The 26,442-nt window shown below is 38.8% G+C and overlaps 1 protein-coding gene across 13 annotated transcripts in view; it reads right to left on the reverse strand.

Annotated features, from left to right (window-relative positions):
• Window positions 1–26,442, reverse strand: part of KAT6B (lysine acetyltransferase 6B) — a 208,060-nt gene that overhangs the window by 43,949 nt on the left and 137,669 nt on the right. For 5 of the 13 annotated variants that reach the window (XM_054522425.2, XM_024253843.3, XM_024253844.3 and 2 more), the window contains 8 exons: window positions 18,830–18,945; window positions 18,504–18,585; window positions 15,965–16,097; window positions 12,275–13,206; window positions 11,168–11,289; window positions 9,274–9,389; window positions 6,663–6,804; window positions 3,323–3,484 (listed from right to left, as the gene is read on the reverse strand). In XM_054522425.2, the coding sequence (XP_054378400.2) occupies window positions 3,323–3,484; window positions 6,663–6,804; window positions 9,274–9,389; window positions 11,168–11,289; window positions 12,275–13,206; window positions 15,965–16,097; window positions 18,504–18,585; window positions 18,830–18,945 (1,805 nt within the window). The remainder of the gene's footprint in view (window positions 1–3,322; window positions 3,485–6,662; window positions 6,805–9,273; window positions 9,390–11,167; window positions 11,290–12,274; window positions 13,207–15,964; window positions 16,098–18,503; window positions 18,586–18,829; window positions 18,946–26,442) is intronic. The other 8 variants (XM_063727605.1, XM_054522431.2, XM_054522430.2 and 5 more) reach the window with 2 other exon arrangements.

Genomic DNA, 26,442 nt, shown 5'->3' on the forward strand with positions numbered 1-26,442 from the left:
CTGTGTGGGTAGATGTGCACACATATATTTCTCCTATGAATAAAAAGTCAATGTAAAAAGCTAGAGAAATAATCTGCATTTCAAACCAGAAAAACAAAATAAAATGAAACAAAAAGACAACAATAAGAAACCCCAAAGCCTCCAAACAAAGGTTAGACCAAAATATTACCAACAGTTTGAAACCAGGAGGAAGATTGGGTAGAACATGTTAAGAAACAGCTCTTACAGTTAAAGAAGAATTTGCAGCTTTCATGGGATGTGGCATCAGGGCAGTATTTTTTTATTCAGCGAACATAGAAGTTGCCAAAACCTACACAGAGATCTGGAAAAGGCTTTTGAGGTCATGGATGCTCTGGCCAAATATAAACCACAAATAAGGCTGACCACAAATGGTACTGACCACACCAAAGAATTACTTCAGAACACCCAGATCTTTAATGAACCAATTTGAAAGATCACAGGAGATGGTTGTGGAAAAAACCCTATAGGGCAGAATTGAAGATTTCTTTGTGAAAAAGATGTACTCCCAACTTTTGCACATTTGTAGTTGTCTATGGAGCCTCTAAAAAATGAGAAGGAAGCAATGTGTGTCAGTTTTTCTAAGAAGATGAATTGTCCCTCACTGGATGTGCACATCAATGGCGAAGGTTCAAGTAATTCGTCTATTTTGCAAAGTTAGACAAATGGGTCACTCTCTCTAAAAAGAAATGTACTCTGGGTTAAGAGAATTCATCCTTGATACCATTCCTTTCTTTGTCCAGAACCATTTCCACCTTTCGGAGTTTTTTGAGATCCAATATAGTAGTGATCCTTCTTCCCCTGCCGTGCAGCTTAACATGTTACTACAGCTAAATTCTAAGCTATGAATAAAATAACTAATCCTTCTTTCCTTTCTGTTTACAGCCATCTATTATGTGCTTGGGAAGTCATATGCATGTAACAATTTGCACTGAACCTTTCTAGGTCATTCCAGCCCTTCTCTGGCTATCCTTGAACTGTCGTTCTAATAACCTCTAGAATTTGGTTCAAGAATAGCCCCAAAGGGCCAGAGTCCTCTAGATTCCAACTGACACATGAGAATACGGTTTAGTTTCATCTAGTCTTTTTTTTTTTTTTTTTTTTTGAGATGGAGTCTTGCTCTGTTGCCAGGCTGGAATGCAGTGGCGCAATCTCAGCTCACTGCAACCTCCGCCTCCCGGGTTCAAGGGATTCTCCTGTCTCGGCCTCCAGAGTAGCTGGGATTACAGGGTGCCACAATGCCCAGCTAATTTTTGTATTCTTAGTAGAGATGGGGTTTCACCATGTTGGCCAGGATGGTCTCTCGATCTCTTGACTTCGTGATCCACCCACCTTGGCCTCCCAAAGTGCTGGGATTACAGGCGTGAGCCACCGCACCCGACCTCATCTAGTCTTTTAACATGCTTATTTTTTAGATTAATTTTTGTTTCACTATACTGCCAAGGCATATTAGTATTCCAGAATAGTAGGAAACAACAGCAGCTGCTGCCATGCTATAGAAGAAACTGACAAAATGAGAAAAGTTGAGCTAGTTCTGAGTAAAATGTTGGGTACCCTGGCAGGAAGAGAGGCAGAAATTCAAACTTCAAGAATCACCACCAACTCTACACATGGCTGCTACTCAGCAGCCAACACAAGACCCAGGAACGGGACCCGGTCAGTGCAGCACGAGGAAGGTGGGCACCGTTAAGCCTATGTTTAAATCCACAGACAATTAAAGAAACACCGTTTTCTAACAGCAAGGATGCAACCACTATTCTTTTTAAGTTTCTAGAGAAGAATGATCTTGATAAACCTACATAAAAGGTAAGGTGTTTTATTTATTAATCATATAGATTTCCTATTTATTGTTTTATTCAGTGTTAATTCTCTATCATCTTTTGAATTTGTAATGTGCAAATTAACTTTCTTCTTTTTCATTTTAAAGCTTTACCAAATATGTGGATTAAAACACTGAGACAGTTTTCCATGAATGCTGTTACTTATTTTTGTTTATGATCTTTGGGTTGATTCTTAAATTTAGGATAGCTATAGTTTGCAAGTACCTTCACAAATATTCTATCTTTTGAAACTTCATTAAAATGGCACTTCTATAAAGCATCCCATTTACATTGTGCAAGAGCAGATTCATTAGAATTCATGTATCACCTAATATAAAAAATATATCATAAAATAAATAAGAGATAGAGTTTGGACCTTCTACCTAAAAGTCTCATAATTATTGTCTCTATTTATGTACCATCCTGGTACATTTAACTATTTCCTAGGTACCTCAGAAAAGTTAAGGTCATTACCTGGTAAACATCTCCAAACTCAGTTTTCCTTTATTGCAAAGGAGTTATTGTTTCTTAGAAGCCTTTGAGCAGAAGAATGTGAGTGAACTGCTCTGAACCAGTGAAAAAGACAAGCTATATCCCCTCAATATGTCGGTTGTTTTCCCCACTCTAACAGCCAGAGATACTTAGGCTTTCTTTGTTCTTGTTTTGTTTTGTTTTGTTTTTGAGATGGAGTCTTGCTCTGTCGCCAGGCTGGAGTGCAGTGGCGTGATCTCGGCTCACTGCAACCTCTGCCTCCCAGGTTCAAGCAATTCTCCTGCCTCAGCCTCCCAAGTAGCTGGGACTACAGGCGTGCACCACCAGGCCCAGCTAATTTCTTGCATTTTTAGTAGAGACGGGATTTCACCATGTTGGCCAGGATGGTCTCTATCTCTTGATCTCATGATCCGCCCACCCCAGCCTCCCAAAGTCCTGGAATTTCAGGCCTAAGCCACTGAGCCTGGCTGATACTTAGGCTTTCTAAAGGTGAGATTGCTTTAGAACTTAAAACCATAGCACAGAGAATAAAAGACAAAAGTGTAAAATCAGTCATTTTATCAGCTTGACTGTCCAAATGCCAGCGTCCTAACTCACTGAGATACTGTTGACCACAGAGGGAAGGCAATAAGGAGAAAAGAGAATTCTCTCTTAAATGCTACACTAAACTGAAACCTTCATGTTGACACCACTTAAAGGGAAAACGGAAATAAGCTAAACACTGAGAAAATCAAAGACGATAAGTGGTCCACAAGGCAGCAATTAGAACGTCATCAAGGCGGCACACAGTGCTGAGGTCCTTTACACACTTACTAGGCACCATGTTTTTTGTTTTCATCTTTCAAAATGAGCTCTGAACAAGAACCTGAGCTTTTCAAAAACACATGTCACTTATTCAAATTATAGTAATGAAAAAGCCCTGTTCAAAGAGTTGGGCTCTACCAAAAACATTTTGAAAAAGAAAATGAAGGTCATGCTGGCTCTTGTTTTACCTTAGAGAAGTATCCAACCAGATGACAGCCCTTTTCATCATTTTTTGTAAGGACATAAAAAAGGAATGGCTCGACATCATAATACAACGTTTTGTGGTCCAGGAAGAGCTTGGCTAACAAGCAAAGGTTTTGGCAATAAATTTTGCTCATATTCCCATCAACCTAGCAAAAAGAAACAGACAACATTATTTAACATAAAAATACTGCACCATATAAAATTGTTTCTCCTATATGGTATTTCAGAAAGTACATCATTTTATTTCCAAATCCTAAACTGAGAGATTAAAACACTCTATTAAGCAAGTACAGCTTTAACCAGAAAACAGCTGTCACTGGCAAATCAGAATTCCACATTTTCTCTTAAATTAGGGTACATTTAAGGTAGTTAAAATTTCTCTTTATGCTACCAAAGAAGGGCCAAACCACTAGTAAAGGAGTAATTTTTACTTGTAGTTTATTCTGAGCTAAAAATGATCAGGCATGTCCTCTCTCTTTATTTGAACCAAATAAATCTGTATTAAGGAAATATAAACAGATCAAAATACTTCTCAAATAAGTTAAACTTTATGTTGTTTCAAAAGGGTTTCACATAAAACTAAAATAAATGAACTGTATTATTCTGATTCCTCCGAAGTGTGGATTAGCAAAGAGGTTTCCATTTTGGTTTTATCCCAAGCATCATCTTAAATATAATTGGAAAAGATAAAATATCTATGTTGGGAATACTTACAGAGAAAGTGATATGAATTTCAACCTACAATAAGCACTATGATTACAGTCTACTTCTCTTCAAAATAAAAGAATCAAGCTGTGATACTGATGGCTATAGACAGGAGGCTAGGCACAGATGCCAATTTCTTTGATCAAATGTAGTTACTCTTTGAAAATAGAAAACACAGCAGATTCAAGAAGAATTTCCCTAGCACTTTTCTTAAGAGAAATGGATATTTGTTAACCAGAGCTCTGAAACAATGAACTTGACCATTCTCAGGTCTCTTGTGGACCATACGGGTTCTCATCTTGCACAAATTATTTTTAGATTTCATATAACTATTTCCCTCGGATGAAACCTAGGTCCCATACATAGCAACACAATGAAATATGGGCAATGGGCATAGAGGATACAATTCTCCCTTTAATTAAAGGAAGTTTACATGTATTTGAGAGTATGGCCCTTTTGGAAATGGTAGTATATTACAAAAAGGAAAGATGGAGATATACATAACTGTGAACCAGAAAAAGAGAGAGATGACAGTGCTGAAGAAAATTCTGATCGGTTGTGAAAGGTGTAAGACGAATAAAGAAAGGGAAGGCCAGAAAATCATAATGTGTGATTATTCCTCCTTTATTTTATAAGTTTTGTAGGAAACTGCTAGGAGAAAAGTTGCCCAAATGTTATACTCTATTAACTCAGATTCTAGAATAGGGACCTCCGTACTTATCAAATCCAACTCCTTATTCGTATAAGTGAATTTTACATACATGCTTCTGATGTCTCCCCTCTCATCTCTGGATGGTCCAAAAGCACCTGCCCTGAAAGAACAGCCCATTCTTACCATCCTAACAAGACTGATTCCCTTGCCCCTGAGAAGACGTTCCATGGATTTATGAGAGCTTCAATCCCAATGCTGACTCATGCTGATTTATTAAATAATTACTTAAGGCCAACAATGTGTTTTGAGCTTTAAGAAACAATGTTTTGGTTGGAAGAAAAGATCTAAGGCATCAAGGAAGGAGCCAATAGGAAAGTTGAACTTGTGACATTAGCTAAGCTTCAACTGTTGAGCAGCTCTGTCACCTCAGCTGGCTGGGGCTGGCAGGATAGCATATCAACAGGAAGGCCAGGCAACGTGTTTTCAGCCTTCCTTCTAGCCCACTGGTTCTTACTGGGGGTGATTCTGCCCCCCAGGGGATGTTTGGCTATGTCTGGAGACATTTTTGGTTGGTACAACTGGAGGGGGTGGTGGTGCTACTGGCATCCAATTAGCAGAGGCCAGAGATGCTGCTAAACATCCTACACTGTATAGCATAGACCCTACAACAAAGAACTAACCAGCTTGAAATGTCAATAGTGCCCAGATTGAGAAACCCTATGCCTAACCTTTAGTAAGAACTAATATATTACCTAATCTTCCCAGCAACAATACCCTTCTTCCTCCAAGCTTGCCGAAAGAGCCTGATAGAAAAGAGAAAGCTTTAAAGAAATCATAAGACACAACTGGAGTTTCCTGTGTTCTCTGATCAGTCTTGGAGAAAAACTAGTGGGCCCAGACCTGTCTGAGAAGGAGCCTGGTCCATGTGAAAAACCTACAACCTTCCCTTTATTTAACAGGATGGCAAGACACTGCAGGCCAGAAATAAAGAGAACTGTAAGGCAGAATAATAAGTTTCAGCCTGAACAATTCAGAAGAAGAAAATCCAGAAGTGAAACTATATTCCAGAGAAAGAAGACATCACGTTTGCTGTACAAGGTAGGCTTGTTTCGAGCACCCAGGAATGAGCACCAATGCACACCACGATGGGTCACAGAGGAGAAAATGCAGCAGACAACAGAAGTGTGCAAGTGGAGGGAAGAGCATAAAGGAGAAACGTGAAAAGCCCTGCAGACAGACAGTAACCTGGGAGAAAGGCCTGGTCCCCTCAAGGTGAGAAACTGACTCAGCTTAACTGAATCCCTGAAACTGACAACAGATATATAATTAAACAATGCAACTATATAGAGGCAAACGCCTGCTACTAAATCAATTCTGGAAATACAAAATGTCTTCAAGAAACCCACAATGACAGACATATGGCCACAAGGGGTTCCTGTGAACAGCAGAGTTCTTCAGGGGTGGCCATCTACCCAGATGGGAGGGAGTCCCAACATCTGCTAGGGTCTCACCAAAAGGATTATCCACCCTGCCAAGAAGTGGATGGAAACACAGGTGGTTGTGTATTGAGGAGATATGTACAGCTGCTCAATTCCCTGGAAGAGTGAGCACCTGCCAGACATTGGCTGGAGCTGCTGAACAAAGCTCATTTCTCCTGCCAAAGAAAGTGGAATTTACAAAGAGCTGAGGAGATCATAAATTCACTGGTGAATATATCTAGTGTAGACAGGGATTTTGGGGAAAACAAAAATGTTAATGTGATGAAGTAGGGATTCTTCATCAGTCTAAATGGTTGCTTAATATGGTTAGATAAACATTCCAAAACATGGAGATGTTTTAAAGGGCAGTCTGAATTTTAGTGCCAAAATTAAATATACTTTGCACCTTCTAAACACAAATCAGCACGCAGTCAACAATTAGGAGTACTAGATTTCAAAAAGCTGAATTTTTTATTTACACGTGCTTACCTCAAATACTGAAAGGTCTTTCCTTCGGTAAATTTCATTTGCTGGAGGATGAAACCATCCACACTTCTTGGAGTGTCTTAGCAAAATATTTTTACTTTTCATATATTTAAGACAGAATTCACACAGGTAAAGCTTTGGTAATCTGTTGAAGTTTAAAAATCAGAATCTATCAGATAGATTATACTGTTGGGGGGGAAGATTAAATATTGTTCAATTTTCTCTACATCATAAAAAGGCTGTATAATAACATTGGAGGCTGGGTGCAGTGGCTCACGCCTGTAATCCCAGCACTTTGGGAGGCCAAGGCAGGCAGATCACCTGACATCAGGAGTTTGAGACCAGCCTGGCCAACATGGTGAAACCTCATCACTACTAAAAATACAAAAATTAGCTGGGCATGGTGGCACATGCCTGTGGTCTCAGCTATTTGGGAGGCTGAGGCAGGAAAATCGCTTAAGCCCATGAGGCGGAGGTTGCAGTGAATCGAGATCACACCACTGCACTCCAGCCTGGGCAACAGAGTGAGACGCTGTCAAAAAAAGAAAAAGGAAAGAAAGGAAAGAAAGGAAAGAAAGGAAGAAAGGAAGAAAGGAAGAAAGGAAGAAAGAAAGAAAGAAAGAAAGAAAGAAAGAAAGAAAGAAAGAAAGAAAAAGCAAGAAAGCCAATAGTAAAGAGAGAATGTAAAAACAACCTTACATTATTTTTTAATATAATCCATAATATGTGCTCCCTTTAATTTGTGAACAAATAATTTGTTTCCTTAAAAATATCCTATATAAAGAAAGCTTTACAGATGTGGAACCACCACCCTAAAAATCAACTTAATAAGGATACCGTCCTGTCAAGGGACCAAGTATATTTTTCAAAATTCACATTTACTATCTTATTTCCAATTATATATGGTTAGTGGTATAGCTATAATATCTTACTCAGAAGTGAATTTATTATTTTAAACAATCTGCATACACATGAGGCTGAAAAGTCCTCAAACTTAGTTGTTACCATTTCCACTTCTGGAAGAGGTAACTTTAAAGTTATTATCAGAGATTTATATATGGTCTAAATGCAGTAAATAGCAGGGCTGAAAATCAAAAGACCTAATTTGTTTTCTACCAATTCCACTGTTACTTTGAGTAAAAGACAAATACCTCTCTTCCCTGCTGACTTTTTCTCCACCTTAAAAATTAGAACACTTTTTATTTCCATATCTTAATGAACATGGCTGGTATCTGTAAGAAAATGTTTAGAAGCACTTGCAAGGTCTTTGGAGTATAAGAATGGCGAAAAAGGTTTTCGAGAGAGAGGCAGACACAGGTGAGACTACTTTCAAATCTTGCACTTATGTACAAATTTTATTCAAATCTTTCAGACCACATGGCTTATGATTACCTATGCAAATTAAAGCTCATAGTCATTTAAAAAAATTGTTCAAGAACACACAACCAAATGGTATAAGCTAGGAGGAGAAACCAAAATTCCTGACTTTTACTTTGTCACTTAACTTTTAGAAAACACTTAGCATTTTCTCCAGTTACGTGATTGGCCAGACACTCACATGCTAATGAAAAAAAATAAGATCTATTCTATAAAAAAATCAAGTTTATAAATACTGAAAACTTTGCAGACTAAAAAATTTTTGAAGATACTAGTAAAGTGTACCCTGACATACTTCATGGAAGAAATCTATTCTCAATGTACCCATTTTGGGATATATTCGTTCACAGGTTAATCTTGAGTTCAAGACAAACAAAAACTCGGATACCATTATTTTCTCCCTTTTATTTTTTATTTTTTGAGATGGGATCTTAGTCTGTCACCTGACCTGGAATGCAGTAGTGCGATCTCGGCTCACTGCAACTTCCACCTCCTGGGTTCCAGTGATTCTCCTGCCTCAGCCTCCCGAGTAGCTGGGATTACAGGCATGTCCTACCACGCCTGGCTAATTTTTGTATTTTTAGTAGAGATGGGGTTTTGCCATGTTGGCCAGGCTGGTCTCGCACACCTAACCTCAGGTGATCCACCCGCCTTGGCCTCTCAAAGTGATGGGATTACAGGAGTGAGCCACTGGGCCTGGCCTTCTCTTCAAAGTCACAAACGGTTCTAAAAGTAAAGATTTGGGGAAGGGTCTCTTAAGACTACCCGTTCCCACCTACTTTCTCCCATTTTTCCTTCTTTTGCTAAATTTCTATTAAAAACTTGAAAATAAAATGCCAGAAATCAGAGATAAAACTAACAGGCCTAATTTAAAAATATAAAAGGCAACTGGAGAAGAAAGTCTACCCAATAATTCACCATGGCAAATTTCTTTTTTTTTAATTTGGTTTCATACAAAACCAACATTTCCGCAATTAACCAAGGAAAGAAAGCACAATCTAGAAGCTAAATGGCAAAATTTATAATGCCCGTGTAACTAAGGAGCATAAGGAATTTACCGAGAACAAGGAATACTATAAAAAGGTGCTGGCAAAAGCAATAGTTTGGGAAGCACTTGGCATTGACTATCAAAATTTATTTCCTAAAATCATCCCTAATTCCTGCTTTAGAATCAAGAATTTTCCTTCCTCACATATGTGACATTCAAGTTATACACCTGCCAGACTTATTCCATTACCTTGCATATTCCTGTGGGTAAGGCGAGGAGTACCAGGTTTGGATTTCATATTTACCAAATTCAATTACAGAAGGGTACCGGCCACAGTCTTCCACCCCACTCTCACACTCTATTTTCTGTCAAATAGAAAGAAAAGGAAAATAATAATATATATACTTCACTTACATTTTGGTTCTTTCACCGGTGACTATCAAAACTTACCAAGATCAGAACACTAATCTTAATTGTGAATTTGCATGGCCTTAAAACACTATAGACCCTTATGAAATAGGTTGGTGCAAAAGTAATTACTGTTTTTATAATTACTTTCAATGGCAAAAACCACAATTACTTTTGCACCAACCTAACATTATCTTTGTGTAAGATTCACAGCAAACGAATACCCTAAGAAACAACATAGCAAAGGAAATAAGTATGGCATAAATACATACAAATGTCGATAGAACTGGATTTAACAATCTGTTGTAACAGATTAGAAATTAGGTGATTATAAGTGATGTGGCTATTACACAGGCCTATTTATTACAGATGCTTACAGTTTCCTATTCCTCCACAAGGTAGTATTTATCACAACTGTAATTAAATAATCAATTGTGAAATCTGCAGCTTAGCATTTGTCTCCTCTTATTTCCCTTATTTCCATGTAGTAAGCCACATGAGGTTAAGAACTCTGCCTGCCAGATTCACTGTGGTATCCCTGGTGTCTGGTACAGTGCCTGACACAGAATAAGAATATTTCTTGAATAAAAAAAGCCAGTTTTACCATGTTGGAATGAAAAAACTTTAGAATTAGTAGTATCTTTCAGATAATGGCCTACTGTTCATGTTTATATATGAATGTCAGAAGTAGGCCAAAAAAAAGATAATATTTAAGGACTTTGAATCTTTTTTTAAAAGAGGTGGCATCCTGCTGTGTTGCCCAGGCTGGAGTAAAGTGGCTATTCAAGGGCACAGTCCCACTACTGATCAACACAGGAGTTTTGACCTGCTCCATTTCCAACCTGGGCTGGTTCAAGGACTTCCAACCTTAATAACTGGGGGAAATTTGACATTTATCTTAGCCAAAGGAAAGGTGATACAAGGCATCCTGATAGATCGGGGCAGAATGAGGGTTGGAAATACCCAATAGCTCTGAAGGTAGAAACTATCAGGAGTATTTAGCCCAACTGGCTGCTACTAAAAATAAAGCGTTAAGAGCCTACAGAAAACCCCTTCCCCACAAAACAGGAAGTGGGGTTGGGTAGGGAGTCTACCCGACCACACTGGTCATAGAAACCGAATGGAGTCACTGACACAACAAATTCATAACAGATTCGTCTTTGAGAAGTCTGACAGCCTCACCTGTCAATATCTGGGTGGTAATAACTTAAGCAGAATTAAAGTGGAATCACTTAAAGAAATTACTGGATAATAAAAATAAAACTGACTACAACTGATCGTGAAACAAAATATTGTTTTCATCAATGCAAAAGAGCTAAAAATATGAGACATTTTTCATACGGCTGGCCATCTGTGTTGGAAGAAACATTGGTGAATTTAACAGCGATGTTCTTCTTTTTGTTAATGACTTTAAATTGTTATTTTCTAAATTTAGGCAAAACTCATCAGAAATCTATTCCTTCACACCTAGAAATGTTTTCCAAAATCTGCCTCAACTAGTGCTACTCTGTTTTATTTTGTGAGACCAGCTGAGCCCATACCTACTTTTGAGAGTGGAGACAATTCTAAGTCATTGCTTTCGAATGTACAGTCAGTAAAAATGGGCATGATAATGGCTAAAGAATCACAAAGGATGTTGAAAGGGATTCTCTATAAAATTAACACAGTAATTCCATATTAATAGTTAGAAGCCACATTTTATATTTGCTACTACAATGTGGGATCCTCGCCTTACCTCCCAAGAAAGTTCCTGGGCCTGCTTAAAAACATCCAAATCCTCTTCAGTAACGACATCCTTGTTTCCAATCACATTTACATCTGCACTTTCTTGTTTGATGTTTATTTTTATTTCAGTATCTGTCATTTAAAACCAGCAGAAAGTGTATTCACTGACTTGAATCATGAGTAACCACCATATATTACCAAAATGGCACCAAATTAGCATACTGGGCAAATAGGGATTTTTTTCAAAGCTTTATAAATAAGCTTTTATATCTAAGCACTGCTCATAGATCCAGCAGTATCCTTTCCCTGCTATACTCAAATTTTTATTTGAATTTATCACTGTCATCTTTTTACAGCTTTAATAAATATATGAGGGAAAGTAAGAGCAATACAAAGTGAAATCATATTTTTCAACCAAGATTAGAAGTTTTATCAATGTCTAGTTATAGCATTCCCATTATCAGTTTTGAGATAATAAATTCTACCACTTTGTCCAAATGACACATTTTCGGTTTTTGTTTGATAAAGGGTAGCAAATGTAATGGGCCAATTTGTTCAATGAAATTATGAAATCCGTTTTCTCCCTAAGGTGGATACACACACAGACACACTCACATCCAAAAGCACACATCACAGAGTCACAGATCAGGCTTTGCTGAGACGGAAGCAGGATGAACTTTGTCATGAGAAAGCAATGGAGCAGAGGGAAGAGCTGAAACACCCCCTGTTGGAAGCACTGACAGCACACGACCGAACAGCGCTGTGGCTGCAGAGGTGACATGGGGGAGAGCATGGCAGAAGCATGGCAGTGGCTACTCATGCGGGACTACAAAGCCATAAGCAACGCTATGGAGGCATCTGGGGGTCCTAGTGTCACTACGAATGGAAATAAATAATAAAAGGTGGGAGAGTATTAGTTGGAAAAACAACATTTTGGAGGTTTAGTCAGCATTAGAAAAAGGTCAAAGTTTCACTGCTTCTGTATGAAAGTGAAGTGAGAACAAGAGAAATAGCTAAGACCTATGTGACAAATAGGAATTGATTGGTTGATTTTTTTCGGGGTTGGGGAGAAAGGGACGGGACGCAGGTTTGGTTGGAGCTTTGACCTTTTGCTTACCATCATCCTGATCAGGTTTAATCCTTCCGTCTGTCAAGCTCCCCTTCCCTGGTGAGGGGGTCCCCATCTGAGGGGTCACTTTATATTTTAATCTGCCTAGCATCCTGTGCTTTTTAAGGAAAGTTGTTCGCTTGAAGTGAGCAATTGCTTTAAAAATACTTCCTCTAGCCATCCCCCAGCTAGAGGAGGAGGAGTGAGAAATAAACCGACTTCTAATATCTCTTTTGCCAAAGAAGTGGGCTTTAGATTTTGCCGTGGAAGATAATTCAGTTTTACGACGCATACGTTTGGGTGGTGCATAACTCGGGTGTCCCTTTTTGCGAGACTGTCCCTGAGTGGTATAGATATGAGAAAGCCCATCAAAGAGTGCCTTCAGCTGGCTGTTAGTGGTAAGGCTGCTCAGGGAGGGCATACTGCACTGGCTGGAAGAACTCTGGGGAGAGGGAGAAGAAGTGGCCGTGCTGGACTTTTGTGAACTGGGGCTCTGACCAGAGATGGGGGTTGGGGGTGGAAGTGAAGAAGGTGGAGGTTTTAGCTTTTGTGTGGTACCTGTAGCCAACACATGAGAAGTGCATGACTGTTTCTGAGAGACCTTTTTCCTTGGACGATAGTGCTTTGAAAAGTCTATTATTTCACCTCGTGATCTGCGACCATCAGGTGATGGTGTAAAAAACTTAGTAAGGCCATCAATGAGCCCTTTGGTTTTCTTGTTAACTTTAAGTGTAGAGGCAGAAATGTAGGTGGAGGTGGTGGTGATTTTGGTGGTGGCACCAGGCCGAGTGGGGTCTGTAACAGCCAATCTGCTGCTTGAGTCCTTCCCAGATGCAGCATGACCAGATGAAGGTGTGGTACAGACTTTAGTCTTTTGACCCCTACCAGGTGACCCCCTTCCTGTGAATGCATTCATGGATCCTTCATCACTGGTTACAGACCTAGGCAGAAATTTAGAGAATAGTATCAGCATTTAATAAATAGAATTATAAAGGTATCTAAAAACAAATTTATTGCAACTAGATGCATTCAATGGGCTTAAACTTAAGAAATGTATTTTTTGTGTGTGCCACCACCTAGATGTTTCTCTGTTGGAAAGGCAGCAGCAACTGCATTTGCATGTCATGGTTCTTCCAGGGCCCATCCACCAGGTACTGGAAGAATCCATGCGGACCCAAGGGCAATATAAGCAAGAAAAATGCTGAAGAGACTAAAAGAACACCCAATGCTTTAATTATAATTAAATAAAAACAAGCTATCCTTTGGTGTTGTCACAAGTAGTTATGATTTCCTGAAATGTCTTTTTTAAAGTATTAGGAGGAAATAAGTCATATGTGTTATCCAGAAGCAAAAGAAGAAGCTTATCTAATCTGTAGTTAAAAGTAATTTTTAATTCAATTTGCAAACTTATATAGAGTTTGAATATGGCTATAAATTTGTACTTTTTTTTAAGAAAACATAAAAAGACATCCTCTTCCTCTCAGCAGTTTGTGCTTAGGATGGTAAGATAACCAATAATACTCTCTTAGGAGAGAAGACAATTAACTACAGCATAAAATATTGCTGAAAAAAGGACAACAATAGCAAAAAACTGAAGAAATGATTAAAGAAAAGCTACAGCGGGTCAGACATGACATGGAGAGTCTGGTGAAGAAGCGGCACATTTACCATGGTCATTATCAGACACTTGGCGTCAGAATCTTTGTACCCCAGTTCTGCCCATACTGTTGAGTAGTTCTAGAAACTAGAGGTCACTCGCTAACACAGCTGCTTACATGAACAGCAGCTGACTGTCTTCACCTCAGGCTAGGGTTTGTGAAGCTACCCATTTTGTAGCAGAGTTTTATACAATAGAGAAACATTTGTAGATGAATTATGACAATGCTGGGGCCCAAGAATGTACTTTCAAAATGATCAATTTAGCTGAAGGTGAATAATGACAAAATGAAAGCCTTAAAAAGATACAATATTGAATTATAAAAATATCTTCAGTAATTACAAATACAAGAGTATATTTTAGTGATCATCTTGTATACAAAGATTTAATGACCAGATTTCAGCTGTTGGTTGAAGGGGAGGTAGGCGCAGCTACCAGGCTCATCTGAGGTGGCGCTATTGCCAGGGACTCTGCCTGGCACCACCAATTCAGCCAAGTCAGGTGAATGCTAGAGATCTCTAGTGTCACTAGACACACAGTGAGAGTTACCAACAAAGAACTCATCCAGGCTAAAATGTTTCGCATCAGAACGCTGCATTTGGATTGTATCTGGAATCGATTGCCCAGAAAGGATAATATGCTTATAAAGCATGTAAAAAGGAAAACTCCCTAGACTGTCTTAAAAATTCCTAAGCTCAAAGGACAATTTTGGACAAACAAAAAGTTAGGATTGGTGCCAGATGCAATCTTCAGCTCTGTCCTTTGTTTAGAAAGTTTATATCCTAATTTGGTTTTTTTAATTGGGCCCTGAGGATATGGTCCCATGTTGGGAACAATGCTTACACAGGATGAATGCAAAAACATATAATTTCTACTTCAAATGATACTACCATGAAAGATTTTATTCATAAATGTTTCATGTTTGCCTCTAGAAATTTTTTCAAAATCTATTGAAAATGTCTACTGGTTAAAGGGTTTTCGCAAAGTTTCATAGAAAGCTCTAGAAAGGAGCCTGCATTTCTTACTTCTTCTTAGGAGATAAAGGTGCGGGAGAATACTATTTTTCTGAGAGCAAGTAAGATAGTGAGAACTGCTTCAGATAAAATTAGGGGAAAAGGAGTAAGCAAGGGAGTGAGATTCTTGGTGTCTGTTCAAGGTGTGTGCAGAGCATGTATTCTTTCTCCATCACAATGACCCTTTCACTAAGCCTGAAAAGATGGTGGTAGTCTGTTGGTAGAACTGCTATAGATGTGCAAGTCTACCGATTCCATTTGTAAACACCTTAATGCTGATAGTCAAATCTATACTCTACACAGGTTAAAATAAATTCATTTCACCTCTTATCTTTTCTGTGCTTTTCCAACTAACTCCTGCTAAATGCTCTACTGGGCTTTAATGGCAATTATATGGCAACAAGATAGTGAAAATGGGGTTATCATAGTAGATTTCCAGGTCACTGCGAATATATTATTTTATATATATGTCTGCACAAGTGCAGTTGTCAAATAGTTCTGTCTAACTCTTCAGAGGTAAATGGTCATCTGCAGGTTTTTCAGAAGCTCCTACTTCATAAAAGAGATCTTAAAAAGTGGTAATGCTACATTACTATCAGAAGAGAGAGGTATTTTTCTAAAATGTTATCTGGAGTGACAAAAGAGATTTGCTATAGACATGGACAAATCCCTCTCGTTTTAAAATTCCTATGAAAATATTTACATAATTAAGCTCTTCTAATGCTCAGCCAGTAATAAAGTAGGCTGAATGACTGTTTCCAATTCTTACATTCTGCTTCCATCCTGCTGCTTGAAAAATGTCACTTAGTATCACAGCTACTGCCAACAGAAGACCCCAAAATGCCAATGGTAATTAAAAATGTTATTTTTAAAAAATTTCCACAGCTTATGCAAAAGGAGAAGTATTTTTCAACCCTTGAGTTTGAAAAAATGATGCCAAAAAACCCCTAAAGGAATCTAAGAGAATAACAATCACCTATATTTTAAAGCAAAACATAAAAGATTTCTTTTGATAAGATCTCAACCTACAACAATCGTTGCTTTAATTTATTTTTCGGTCGTCCAATGGGTTTTGCATATCGTCGTTTTATTTGTGCAGCTTTCTCATGAAGTAGTTTTCTTCCCTTTTTCTTTGGTCTGCAGACTTGGCAAATCCACATCCCTGAATTAATATATATATGAGAAAAATATTTTAATGTTTCATTTTAAGAGAAGATATTAAATATAAGTTGCAGCTGTAATAAGCTGCTCAAGGATGCCTGTATGCTGAACTTTACTCCAAAAAATGCGTCATTCCCTTTTGTCATTTTCCTTAGGAATCCATCACTAAGGTCAATTTCCCTGGAGTGAAGGTGGTGAGGGCAAAGGTGGCCCCTCTCTCAGAATCCTTCCATAAAGCTGTTCCCAACATGTTGTTAAGCCTCTCACCAACACATAAACACACATGAAAACTTGCCCCTGTCAGATATTATATCTTTTGATTTGAGGGAGACATTTTCAAATCAGTCCATTTTTGGAATTTCTAGAAGAAAAAAAATTGTCTTATCATCTCTTTCTGGAAATTTCCAACACTAAAAAAAAATTATCAGTAAAAAATATAATTTTAAAACTTAAATAAAAGTTTTGAGTACTGCAGAACTACAATGATTCAAACTATACATCTAGCATAGAGAAACAGGTCAATGGATAAGAATGGAAAGACAAGAACAACCGAAGCCTACAGAAAAGTTTAGCATATAAAAAGGTCATATTTCAAATCAGTGGGGAAAGGATGAAATGATTCAATAAGCATGATAGAACAAATAGCTATCTATCTGGAAGAGGAATTATTTCCTATCCTTTACAAGAATAAATTCTAGACAGATGAATATTGTAATATGAAAAAATAAAATGTTATAAGTACCAGGAAAGATATGTGGATATTTATATAATCTAAGCATGAACTGACATTTAAAACTGAAGCGATAAATAAAAAGATTCATGAATATGACTACATAAAAAAAAAGAGCTTCTGCAAATCAGGAAGAAAAAGGTAAAAATCCCAAGAGAAAAATGATTAATGGATAAAAAGAGGTACTTTAGAAAAGATGATATACAAACAGCCAAGAATAAAACACAAGAAATGTTCAATCTGACTATTTAAAAAGAAATAATCAGACATATTTCTATTATCAAACTGGTAAAATTTAAAAAATAATAATACTGTATTTAATCAAAGCTAAGATACTGTATGATGCATCTGACTTCAAAAATATTAAAACATTAAAAAAATGTGTCTTAGACTCAAGGAGATATAGTAACGGTGAGTACTGGTCACAATACAGGAAAATAGGTATCCTCATATACTGCTGGACAGCCTGAAAACTGATACAGCCTTTCATGTATCTAGCCTTTGATCCAACAGTTCCTCCTCTAGGAATTTATTTCAAGGAAATAATTGTGGATGGAAAAAATTGGAAACATTTGTAATATCCACCCTAAGGGATTGGTTAAATAAATTATAGTTCATTTATATAGGGGGTTGGAAAATTAAATACCTCCAGGAAGGACCCAGATTGTATAATATATGTGACTGAAGCAAATTGGAATATAAGACAGCAGGGAGTAGTGAGACTGTGGCAAACTGGAGCACGCATGCACCACCCAGAGGACTCAGATTCAAACTTGTAAAAATATTGTGCCAACAAAGCATATCTGTGACCCATAGTTGCCAGGTTTGTAATCCCTGCTCTATACTATGGAGTTCTACATACTTATTAAAAACTATGTTTAGGAGAATATTTAATGATGTGGGGGTGCTTATAATCTATTAAGAGGGAGGAAAAAAGTACATTACAAAAACATGTACAGAATGTTCCATTTCCCTTCAAAGGGTATGTGAAGGCAGAGATGGAAATTTCCAATTCATTTTTATTTTTATTCCTTTTTTGTCTATCTGTACTTTTTAAATCTTCCACAATGTAAATTATGGATTTTATAATAAAAACGCAAAGTTATTTTTAAATGTTTAATATATTGCAAAATGAGGGGAAAAGGCTGAGCTTAGCTGATTTACACAATAAACAGAAGAAAATTCACATTCCATCAGACACAATCAGCTATAAGATCATTCAGATGCTCGTGTTCAAAATATCAACTAATGGCCAAGAAAATGGTGATGGCTTCCTGTTGTAGGACTTTGGAGTCACTATCATCCTCAAAAATATAAAATTTCTTAAGCTCTAAACACTGTGCTCAATAATATGGAAAGTGTTCTAAACTTTTGACCTACATAATCTAATCTTATTCTAACAGGGGAATGGTTTGGAGAGAGAGATGGTCTTTTCATCCCTGGGTCTAAATTAGAGCCTTTATTTTATATATATGTATATGCATATACATATATGTATTTTTTTCTATGCTTTTATACTCCTCTATTCACAACCTGTGCTAAACTCGGAAGTATAGGGAAGGTGGGAGGGATGAAAAAAATGCTTAAAGAACCTGCATACCTCTGAGCTGTCAGACCTCAGGACAAAGCTAACCAATATGTAATAAAATACATTTTTAGTACAGTTTAAAAGTTCACCTTTTGGCATTCTGGAAAGTGGTGGGTCACAGCATTCCATATGAAATCCTCTATCACAGGAATCACAAAAAAGCATATTATCCTGTAATATAACATATTAGAGACTAATTGAGACTGAAACCAACTGTAAAAGGCCAAAAATTCTTTTGTTACTGGATTAACATTAATACAATATAAGGAAAGTGCACCAAGATCCTGGTTGCAGTTTGACATCACATGTATTTAAAACTTTAGAAAGAAAGTAGCCATACTCTATAAAAACGAAAACACCTTAACACTGGAAATTAGCAAGTTACCTGGAGGCGGATTACGGGAGCCATACTTACAGCATTTCTGCCTTGGACTCTACAGGCACTGCATGTCTTGCATTCGATGCACTGCCACCTTAAGGCCTTTACATTTGTTGTCAATTCAGGACAAAATTTCAAACAGGATGGGTGTCCTATGAGAATAAAAAGCAAATTGCTTGATGGGAATGGTGCCTTTGACTTTTTTAAACTCCCATTCCCTAATATTTAATAGATAGCTGATGAGGCTAGCCAATGAACCTTAGGAACTTGAAAATGCCAACAGATCAGACAATCCGAATTACAGATTTTCCTTTCTGCCTTTTCCCCTTGCCTTCTTTCCCTGTATGTAACAAAATGACTGTACAAATGTTTTCCCTAAGAGAACTTAATTTATACCAATTCCAGTCTCAAGCCTTTGAGAACTTGAAGATAACTCAGGCTCAGGCGTTCTAACTCCTGCACCTGTACTTGCCATCTTCATCAACCACCATCTACCCAGGGGGTCCTGGTTTGCCACACACTGAGGAGAGTTGCCAAAGTTCAATTCCTGCTCTCTGTGTGTGATGAAATCATAAAACTCAACAGATAACTAAATTAAAATATCAAGGCTGCTTAACATAACTACAGATGCCCTCCCCCACCCAAATCCAATAGTACACAAAGAACATCCCATTGCTGGGCTAGACAGAGGATATTCCATTGCCATCTTGCCCCTGGGTCACTGAGTTTAAACTCTGGAAGCAGGAGCAGAAACAGTGAATTTGAGAGACAGAGTTAAGAAGCTGAGAGATCCGGTTAAACGGGACCCACCAAGAAGTACGGCCTCAGCAGCTTCCCCCATTTTCCTGAGCATTGAGTTTTCTACACTGTTTGGGGCACACTTTGCACCTAGCAGCGCTCCACACACCAGGTCTTACTGCTCACTTCACAGAGGAAAACTGGAGACCCTGAGGGGCAATGCCATTCAAAGGAGCCAGCCATGAGCCAGTGTGTAATAGATTCCTCCAAGAGGTGTGGGGAGTGTGAGCCTAGATTCTTTGGAAGGCTGTACAGTTTAAAATCTCATGGTCTTTTATCACATAAACCCGAAGAGATCTCCAAACTCGATTTTATTTTTTTAAACCTGGTCTTTAAATAGTAAGAACATTAGTAAATCCCATGTGAAAGAACTTACAACCAAGCTGCAAAGGAAACCTGAGGGGTAATAAAAAAAGCAGATTCTGCAATTTCAAAACTGTTTTATAATTTCCTGACTTTGGCAGGCTCATTGTTTAAATATGTATTTTGGATTGCTGCCAAAAAAGTCCTCCTCCCTAAAGCTTAACAGGTGCTTCATAAAATTCCACCCACCAGGAGATTTGGCTTTTTGAAGTAAAAACATTCAAAATCAATCACCAATACCGTTAATAAAAGCACACTATTCCTGAGTTAAAAAAAAAAATTCTAAACATCTGTATTTAAGATGTTGAGAAAATAAAATATTGTCACAGGATTATGACCTCAGGCAGGAGAGACACCCAGGCAGATGCATTTAACCTGTGACACTGTTCTTTTACGAGGCTTCTCTCATTCAAATGAATGCAAGGAAAAAGTCTGAATAGATAAAAATGTTATCAATCTCCTCTTTCTGCTCAGGAACGGCAAACAAAGACAGCCTGCTTGTCGACTTTTAAGAAGTACACTGAAGCGGGGAGGCGAGAGGTCTACTTTGATCAGAGCCCTCCCCTCTGTCCCCTTATATAGTTAGGGGGGTAAAAACTCAACTTTTAAAGAACAGCAATTTAAATTCCACCCTTCAAATGGGTCCCATCAGCTCAAAAGTATACTATTTACTTCCCCCCTCTTTTTTATGACTTCCTGTAAGGCATACATCATGGGCACATATGACCTCAATTTCACGCACTGAATTTTTCTCTACATTCAAATCTGCTTTTGTACTTTGTGACTTAATATTCAGTAACTAAGGTAATTCACATCATATTACAGCTTACTGTTTATTCTCACAGGTATCTTATGAAAGACGGACTTTTTAATAATTATACAGTTTGAAAATTAGTGGATTTCAGCCATTTTCAATCAGGGGAAAGGAATATTCTTTCTCTTAACGGTTTCTCTCACTTTAAGCAATACTGTATCTCAACTACTACTATTTAAGCTACCCTATCAAAATTCTAAAATCTTCAGCCTATCTTTCCTTTAGGCAGTAATCTTACCTTCATTTAGCTCAAGAGAATTGGCCATAGATCCCTTCCAGTTCTAAATTTCTATGATTCTGTAAAGGATGCTGAGGGATGAAGAAATATTTCCATTTTATTTTCTCATGGCCAACTTTAAAATAACACAAAAGACCGTAACGTGTCTTGATATACTACTACACAATCTATAGTAATTAGATAAAGGAAAACAATGCTACTGATCAAGTAATTCCTTATCTCTGGTTTAGCGATTTCATAAACTCAACAATTTCCTCTAACATTTTAATTTTTTTTTTTTTTTGAGACGGAGTCTCGCTCTGTTGCCCAGGCTGGAGTGCAGTGGCGCCATCTTGGCTCACTGCAAGCTCCACCTCCCAGGTTCACGCCAGGTTCACGCCATTCTCCCGCCTCAGCCTCCTTAGTAGCTGGACTATAGGCGCCCGCCACCACGCCTGGCTAATTTTGTTTTTGTATTTTTAGTACAGATAGGGTTTCACCGTGTTAGCCAGGATGGTCTTGATCTGCTGACCTCGTGATCCGCCTGCCTCAGCCTCCCAAAGTGCTGGGATTACAGGTGTGAGCCACAGCACCCGGCCTATTTTTTTATTTTTGAGACAGGGTCTTATTCTGTTGCCCAGGCTGGAGTGCAGTGGCATGATCACGGATCACTGCCTCCCAGACTCAAGCAGTTCTGTCACCTCAGCCTCTCGAGTGGCCGGGACTACAGGCACGCATCACCAAGCCCGGCTAATTGTTCTGTATTTTTTTGGTAGAGATGGGGTTTTGCCATGTTGGCCAGGCTGGTCTTGAATTCTTGGCTTCAAGAATCCACCAGCCTTGGCCTCCCAAAGTGCTGGGACTACTGACAGGCCCCACCATGTCCAGCTAATTTCCTCTAAAATTCTTGTTCTCTCTGTTGACATATTTCACGGTGCTTTGTCTTTCTGGAGTTTGTTTTACTACTGTATTTTGCAATTTATCAGACTTGAGAGCCATAATACATATTCATTCACTCATTCAATTTTACACAAATACATTATCAAGTACTAGTAGCTTACCATAGTTTTATCTAGCAAAACCAAAGGAATACTATTTAAAATTAAACAAGTACCAATGGAACTACACACCAGTGGAAAAGCTTTTTGGAGAAAGTACTGAGGAAGAAAAAACACAGGCTCTGTAGTAAGCAGAACAACAGCCCCCCAGCCGTCTGTGCTCTAATTCCCACAACCTGTAAACGTACTATACCTGTTGTGGCAAAAGGAACTCTGCAGAAGTGACTACGGGTACAGTCCTAGAGATGGGGAGTTTATCCTGGATTATCTGAGTGGGCATGATTGATCTAATCACATTAATCCTTAAAAGCAGAGAACCTTTTACGGACTCGGTTAGAAATGAAATGGGAAAAGGAAGAGGAAGGGTGCAAAGCATGAGAGAGACTCCACCTGCTATCACAGGCTTTCAAGATGGCGAGGGGGCTGCAAGCCAGGTAATATGGGTGGCCTGTAGAAGCTGGCCATGACTTTCACCTAACAGCAAGAAAACCAGGATCTCGGTCTTATCAACACAAGGAATTGAATTCTGTCAATAACCCATATGGATAAGAACATGGATCCTCTCCTTCCCAGCACGTTGGGAGGCCGAGGCGGGTGGATCACGAGCTCAGGAGATTGAGACCATCCTGGCTAACACGGTGAAACCCCGTCTCTACTAAAAAAAAAAAAAAATTCAGAAAATTGGCCGGGCATGGTGGCAGGCGCCTGTAGTCCCAGCTACTCGGGAGGCTGAGGTGGAAGAATGCCGTGAACCCGGGAGGCGGAGCTTGCAGTGAGCTGAGATCGCGCCACTGCACTCCAGCCTGGGCAACAGAGCGAGACTCCATCTCTAAAAAAAGAACATGGATCCTCTCCTAAAGTCTCCAGAGAGGAGCCAGCCCTGCTGATACCCAGATTTTAATCTGGTGAGACCCATGATGGACTTCCAACCTACAACTATAAGATTAAAAATGTGTTGTTTTTAAGCCACTAAGTCTGTAGTAATTTATTCCAGTAGCAATGGAAAACTAATAACGACTCAGACACTAAGCCCCTCAGACTGGCTATCTGACCATCCATCTGTCCATCTCTCCTTCCTTCAACTAATATTTAATGAGCACTGGATACAGTGAGGAAAAGGAAAGGCACGGTTCCCACCCTTTCAGATCACATAGCCCAGCAGGAAAGACAAACATTAAACAAGAATGAGCATTAATGCCTTACAACGGGGTGGCTTAGGGATATGGGAGAATCTAGCAGGAAGTTAGAGAAAGGCCTCCCTAAGAGACCCAAAAGATAAGTGTGATTGGATGGGACCAGATGAGGGGAAGAGCAGGGAAGATGGCATGAACAGAGGGAGAGATGAACGAGGTATATCCAAGGAGAGACAAGTTGTTCAATGTAACCAATGTGCAGAACGTGAACAGAATAGTGATGTAAGATAGGGTTAAACCAGAGCCCAATCCAGAAGAGTTTTAGGGGGCTATATTAAAGAATATGGATTTCTCCTAAGAGCAACTGATAGCCACTTATGAAATTATGTGATCAGATTTATAATTTAAAAAGGTAACTTAGGCTATAGTATGGAAAACGGATTGGAGGAAAAAGGGTGAAGCCTAGATTGAGGTCATTATAATAGCAGATCTGAGTGGGGCTGGCTGGTGGGGATGCATCGATAAATTTAGCATTCAAGATATATATTATGATTTAGAATCAATGTGTTTTTGGTGATTCCTTGGTGTGAAAGAATAGGACAGAGGATGGTTCCAAATGTCCAGTTTGTGTAACTGAGTGAGTAGCGAACGGTGTGCCATTTGCTGAATATAGGAAATCCTCCAGGAGAGGTGGGATACTGTTTGTTTGCTGGGATTTCTGTTGTTATTGTTGTGGCTGTTGTTTCGGGTGGAGGAAGCAGTGCAAGGCTGATGAGCTGTTCTGGATATTAACTTTGAGGTGCCTCGGGGGTAGACTCATTGGAGAAGCTCTATAGTTGTCTGTATCTAGGATCAGAAGCTCAGTAGAAGCTACAAGGCAAAGTAACAAACACAGGGCCACGACAGACATCTGAAGAAACATTTAGGGAATGGAGAGAGGACCAAGGGGCTAACAAAAATATGTGGAAAGAAGTGGTAGAGAAAAAACACAGATAATATGGTGTCACAGGGGCCAAAGGAAAAGAACACTTCAAGAAAAAAGATTCTCTACAAGATCAAATATGACTAAGAGAAATTATTTGGTGTGGATTAAAAGATACCAATTAGATTTTGATAAACACTTAAAAACGGTCATTAGATTTTGCTACAAAGAGGTCACTATTACCCAGACAAGCACAGTTTTAATGAAGTTACATCCCTTTGGATGGTCAATTATGCTTTGGGCTTTTGCGGGGATGGGGCTTACCTTCTTCCCCCAACCCCCCATTTTTTCTTCTTTGTTTTTTTATTTTTATTTTTTGAGACGGAGTTTCACTCTTGTCACCCAGGCTGGAGTGCAGTGGTGCAATCTCGGCTCACCTCAACCTCCGCCTCCCGGGTTCAAGCCATTCTCCTGCCTCAGCCTCCTGAGTAGCTGGGATTACAGGATGCGCTACCATGCCCAGCTAATTTTTTTTTTTTCCTTTTTTTAGTAGGGATGGGGTTTCACCATGTTGGCCAGGCTGGTCTTGAACTCCTGACCTCAGGTGATCCACCCGCCTTGGCCTCCCAAAGTGCTGGGACTACAGGCGTGAGCCACAGCGCCTGGCCTCTTTTCTTCTTTGGATCATATCTTTAGGTTTCTTTCTAGTCAAGAGTCTTCTTTCCAACCTAATGATTCAATCTGCATCTAGTCAATGTGAAACTGGATGACTAAGCAACCAACTCCTGGGGTGACCTTAAGAAACTAGTGGTCTTTTTAAATATTTTTATATGTCCATATATCCATACACTGCCCCACCAGTTCCCTCCACGAGCATGCAAGTTTTGTTCAGGGTTAACACACAAATAAAGACAAACCCAGGAAAGACTTCAGGTCTCCCGAGGGTGCACTGATATTCTACTCCACGGCTCTTGCTCCCTTTATTGTACAAAAGGGATTTCTCTCACTCATCCAGCTGCATCACAGCAGCCTTTCTTCTGTCTCCCGTTTCAATGAGCTTCCACTTAGAATGATGCTGTAATTTTGAACTGTACACTTATCTTAGATTTGCTAATTTGAAAACACACATGCACACAACTCATCTGTAAGTAAGATTTAACCACCCGGCAATCTGAGCAGCAGACACAAAATTTCATTTGGTATAATATCTAATACTTATGTGAAGCTAATTAAAGATAATTTGGTCTTAATGAGGCAAAGAGAATATAACAGTGTTAATTTCAAAGTAGGCTGATCCATGAAAGTCAAGTAAAATAATTTCTAACACTTCCACAGACCTAGACTATCTGATGATTCCCACATTCATATTAGTGGTTGGAATAATCCTTCACATTTGTCTCATGTTTTACAGTTACTGATCATCTTCCTATCATTTTCTCACTGGATCCCACAATAGCTCTGTGGATGCAGGGTGCAGACATTCTCCTTTACACCCCACAGATGAGGAAAACCAAAGTTACACACCCAGCAAGTGGCGGAAGAGAACTAGAACACAGGCTAGGGACACCATATTCAGGGCTCCGGGCACTACATACCTCACCTCACATTTTTACTACATATAAACTTGAATGATTTTTTTTTTTTAAAGAATTTTTAGTAGAAAAAAAACTGTTAAAGAATATACTGCCCATTTAAAGCATCGAGCCCCTTTAAAAACAGATAAATTTCTAATTGGCTTTACTTTATGATGTAAGCAGAAGGAAACATTTATTACTCTCATCTATGAAATCTAAGCGGAGTCTAAATTTGACATCATATGAATGGTACTTCAGATAGGGACGACTGAAAAGCATCAGGCACATATGGGAAACACATTTAAGAACGATCCTCCCTACAGGCTGCCATCTATATTTCCTTTTTCTGGTTTTATGCTGCTATGGGTATTTTTTCACATAAACAACTTACATTTTGGGATCCCTTTGATCATTATGAACAGTCTCAATTCAATCCCAGAACCAATAGACTCTTCTGAGAGTGAGAAGGCAGCCATTTCCATAAGGTCAACTAAGAGTCCCAACTAATCTGTAATTCCCACTTGAAATGCTGAACTGTGACAACAGGGCTCCCGCCATTATTTGAGGACACTGTTGAGGTATGCTGGCCTATTGTTTTCTTTTTTCCTTAGGATTACCAAGGTGTCAAAACAGAGCCTTAGAACCACAAGAACCCCCAAACTGCCTAAAATGAACTATATTTTATTTTGACCCTTCAATTTAAAGAGGAAAAAACAACAAAGTCTATTCTTCTGATCTATCAGATGAATAAATATCTACAAAGCATTTCC

This window comes from Pongo abelii, chromosome 8 (assembly GCF_028885655.2).
Source record: "Pongo abelii isolate AG06213 chromosome 8, NHGRI_mPonAbe1-v2.0_pri, whole genome shotgun sequence".
In the NCBI taxonomy this organism is placed as follows: Eukaryota; Metazoa; Chordata; class Mammalia; order Primates; family Hominidae; genus Pongo; species Pongo abelii.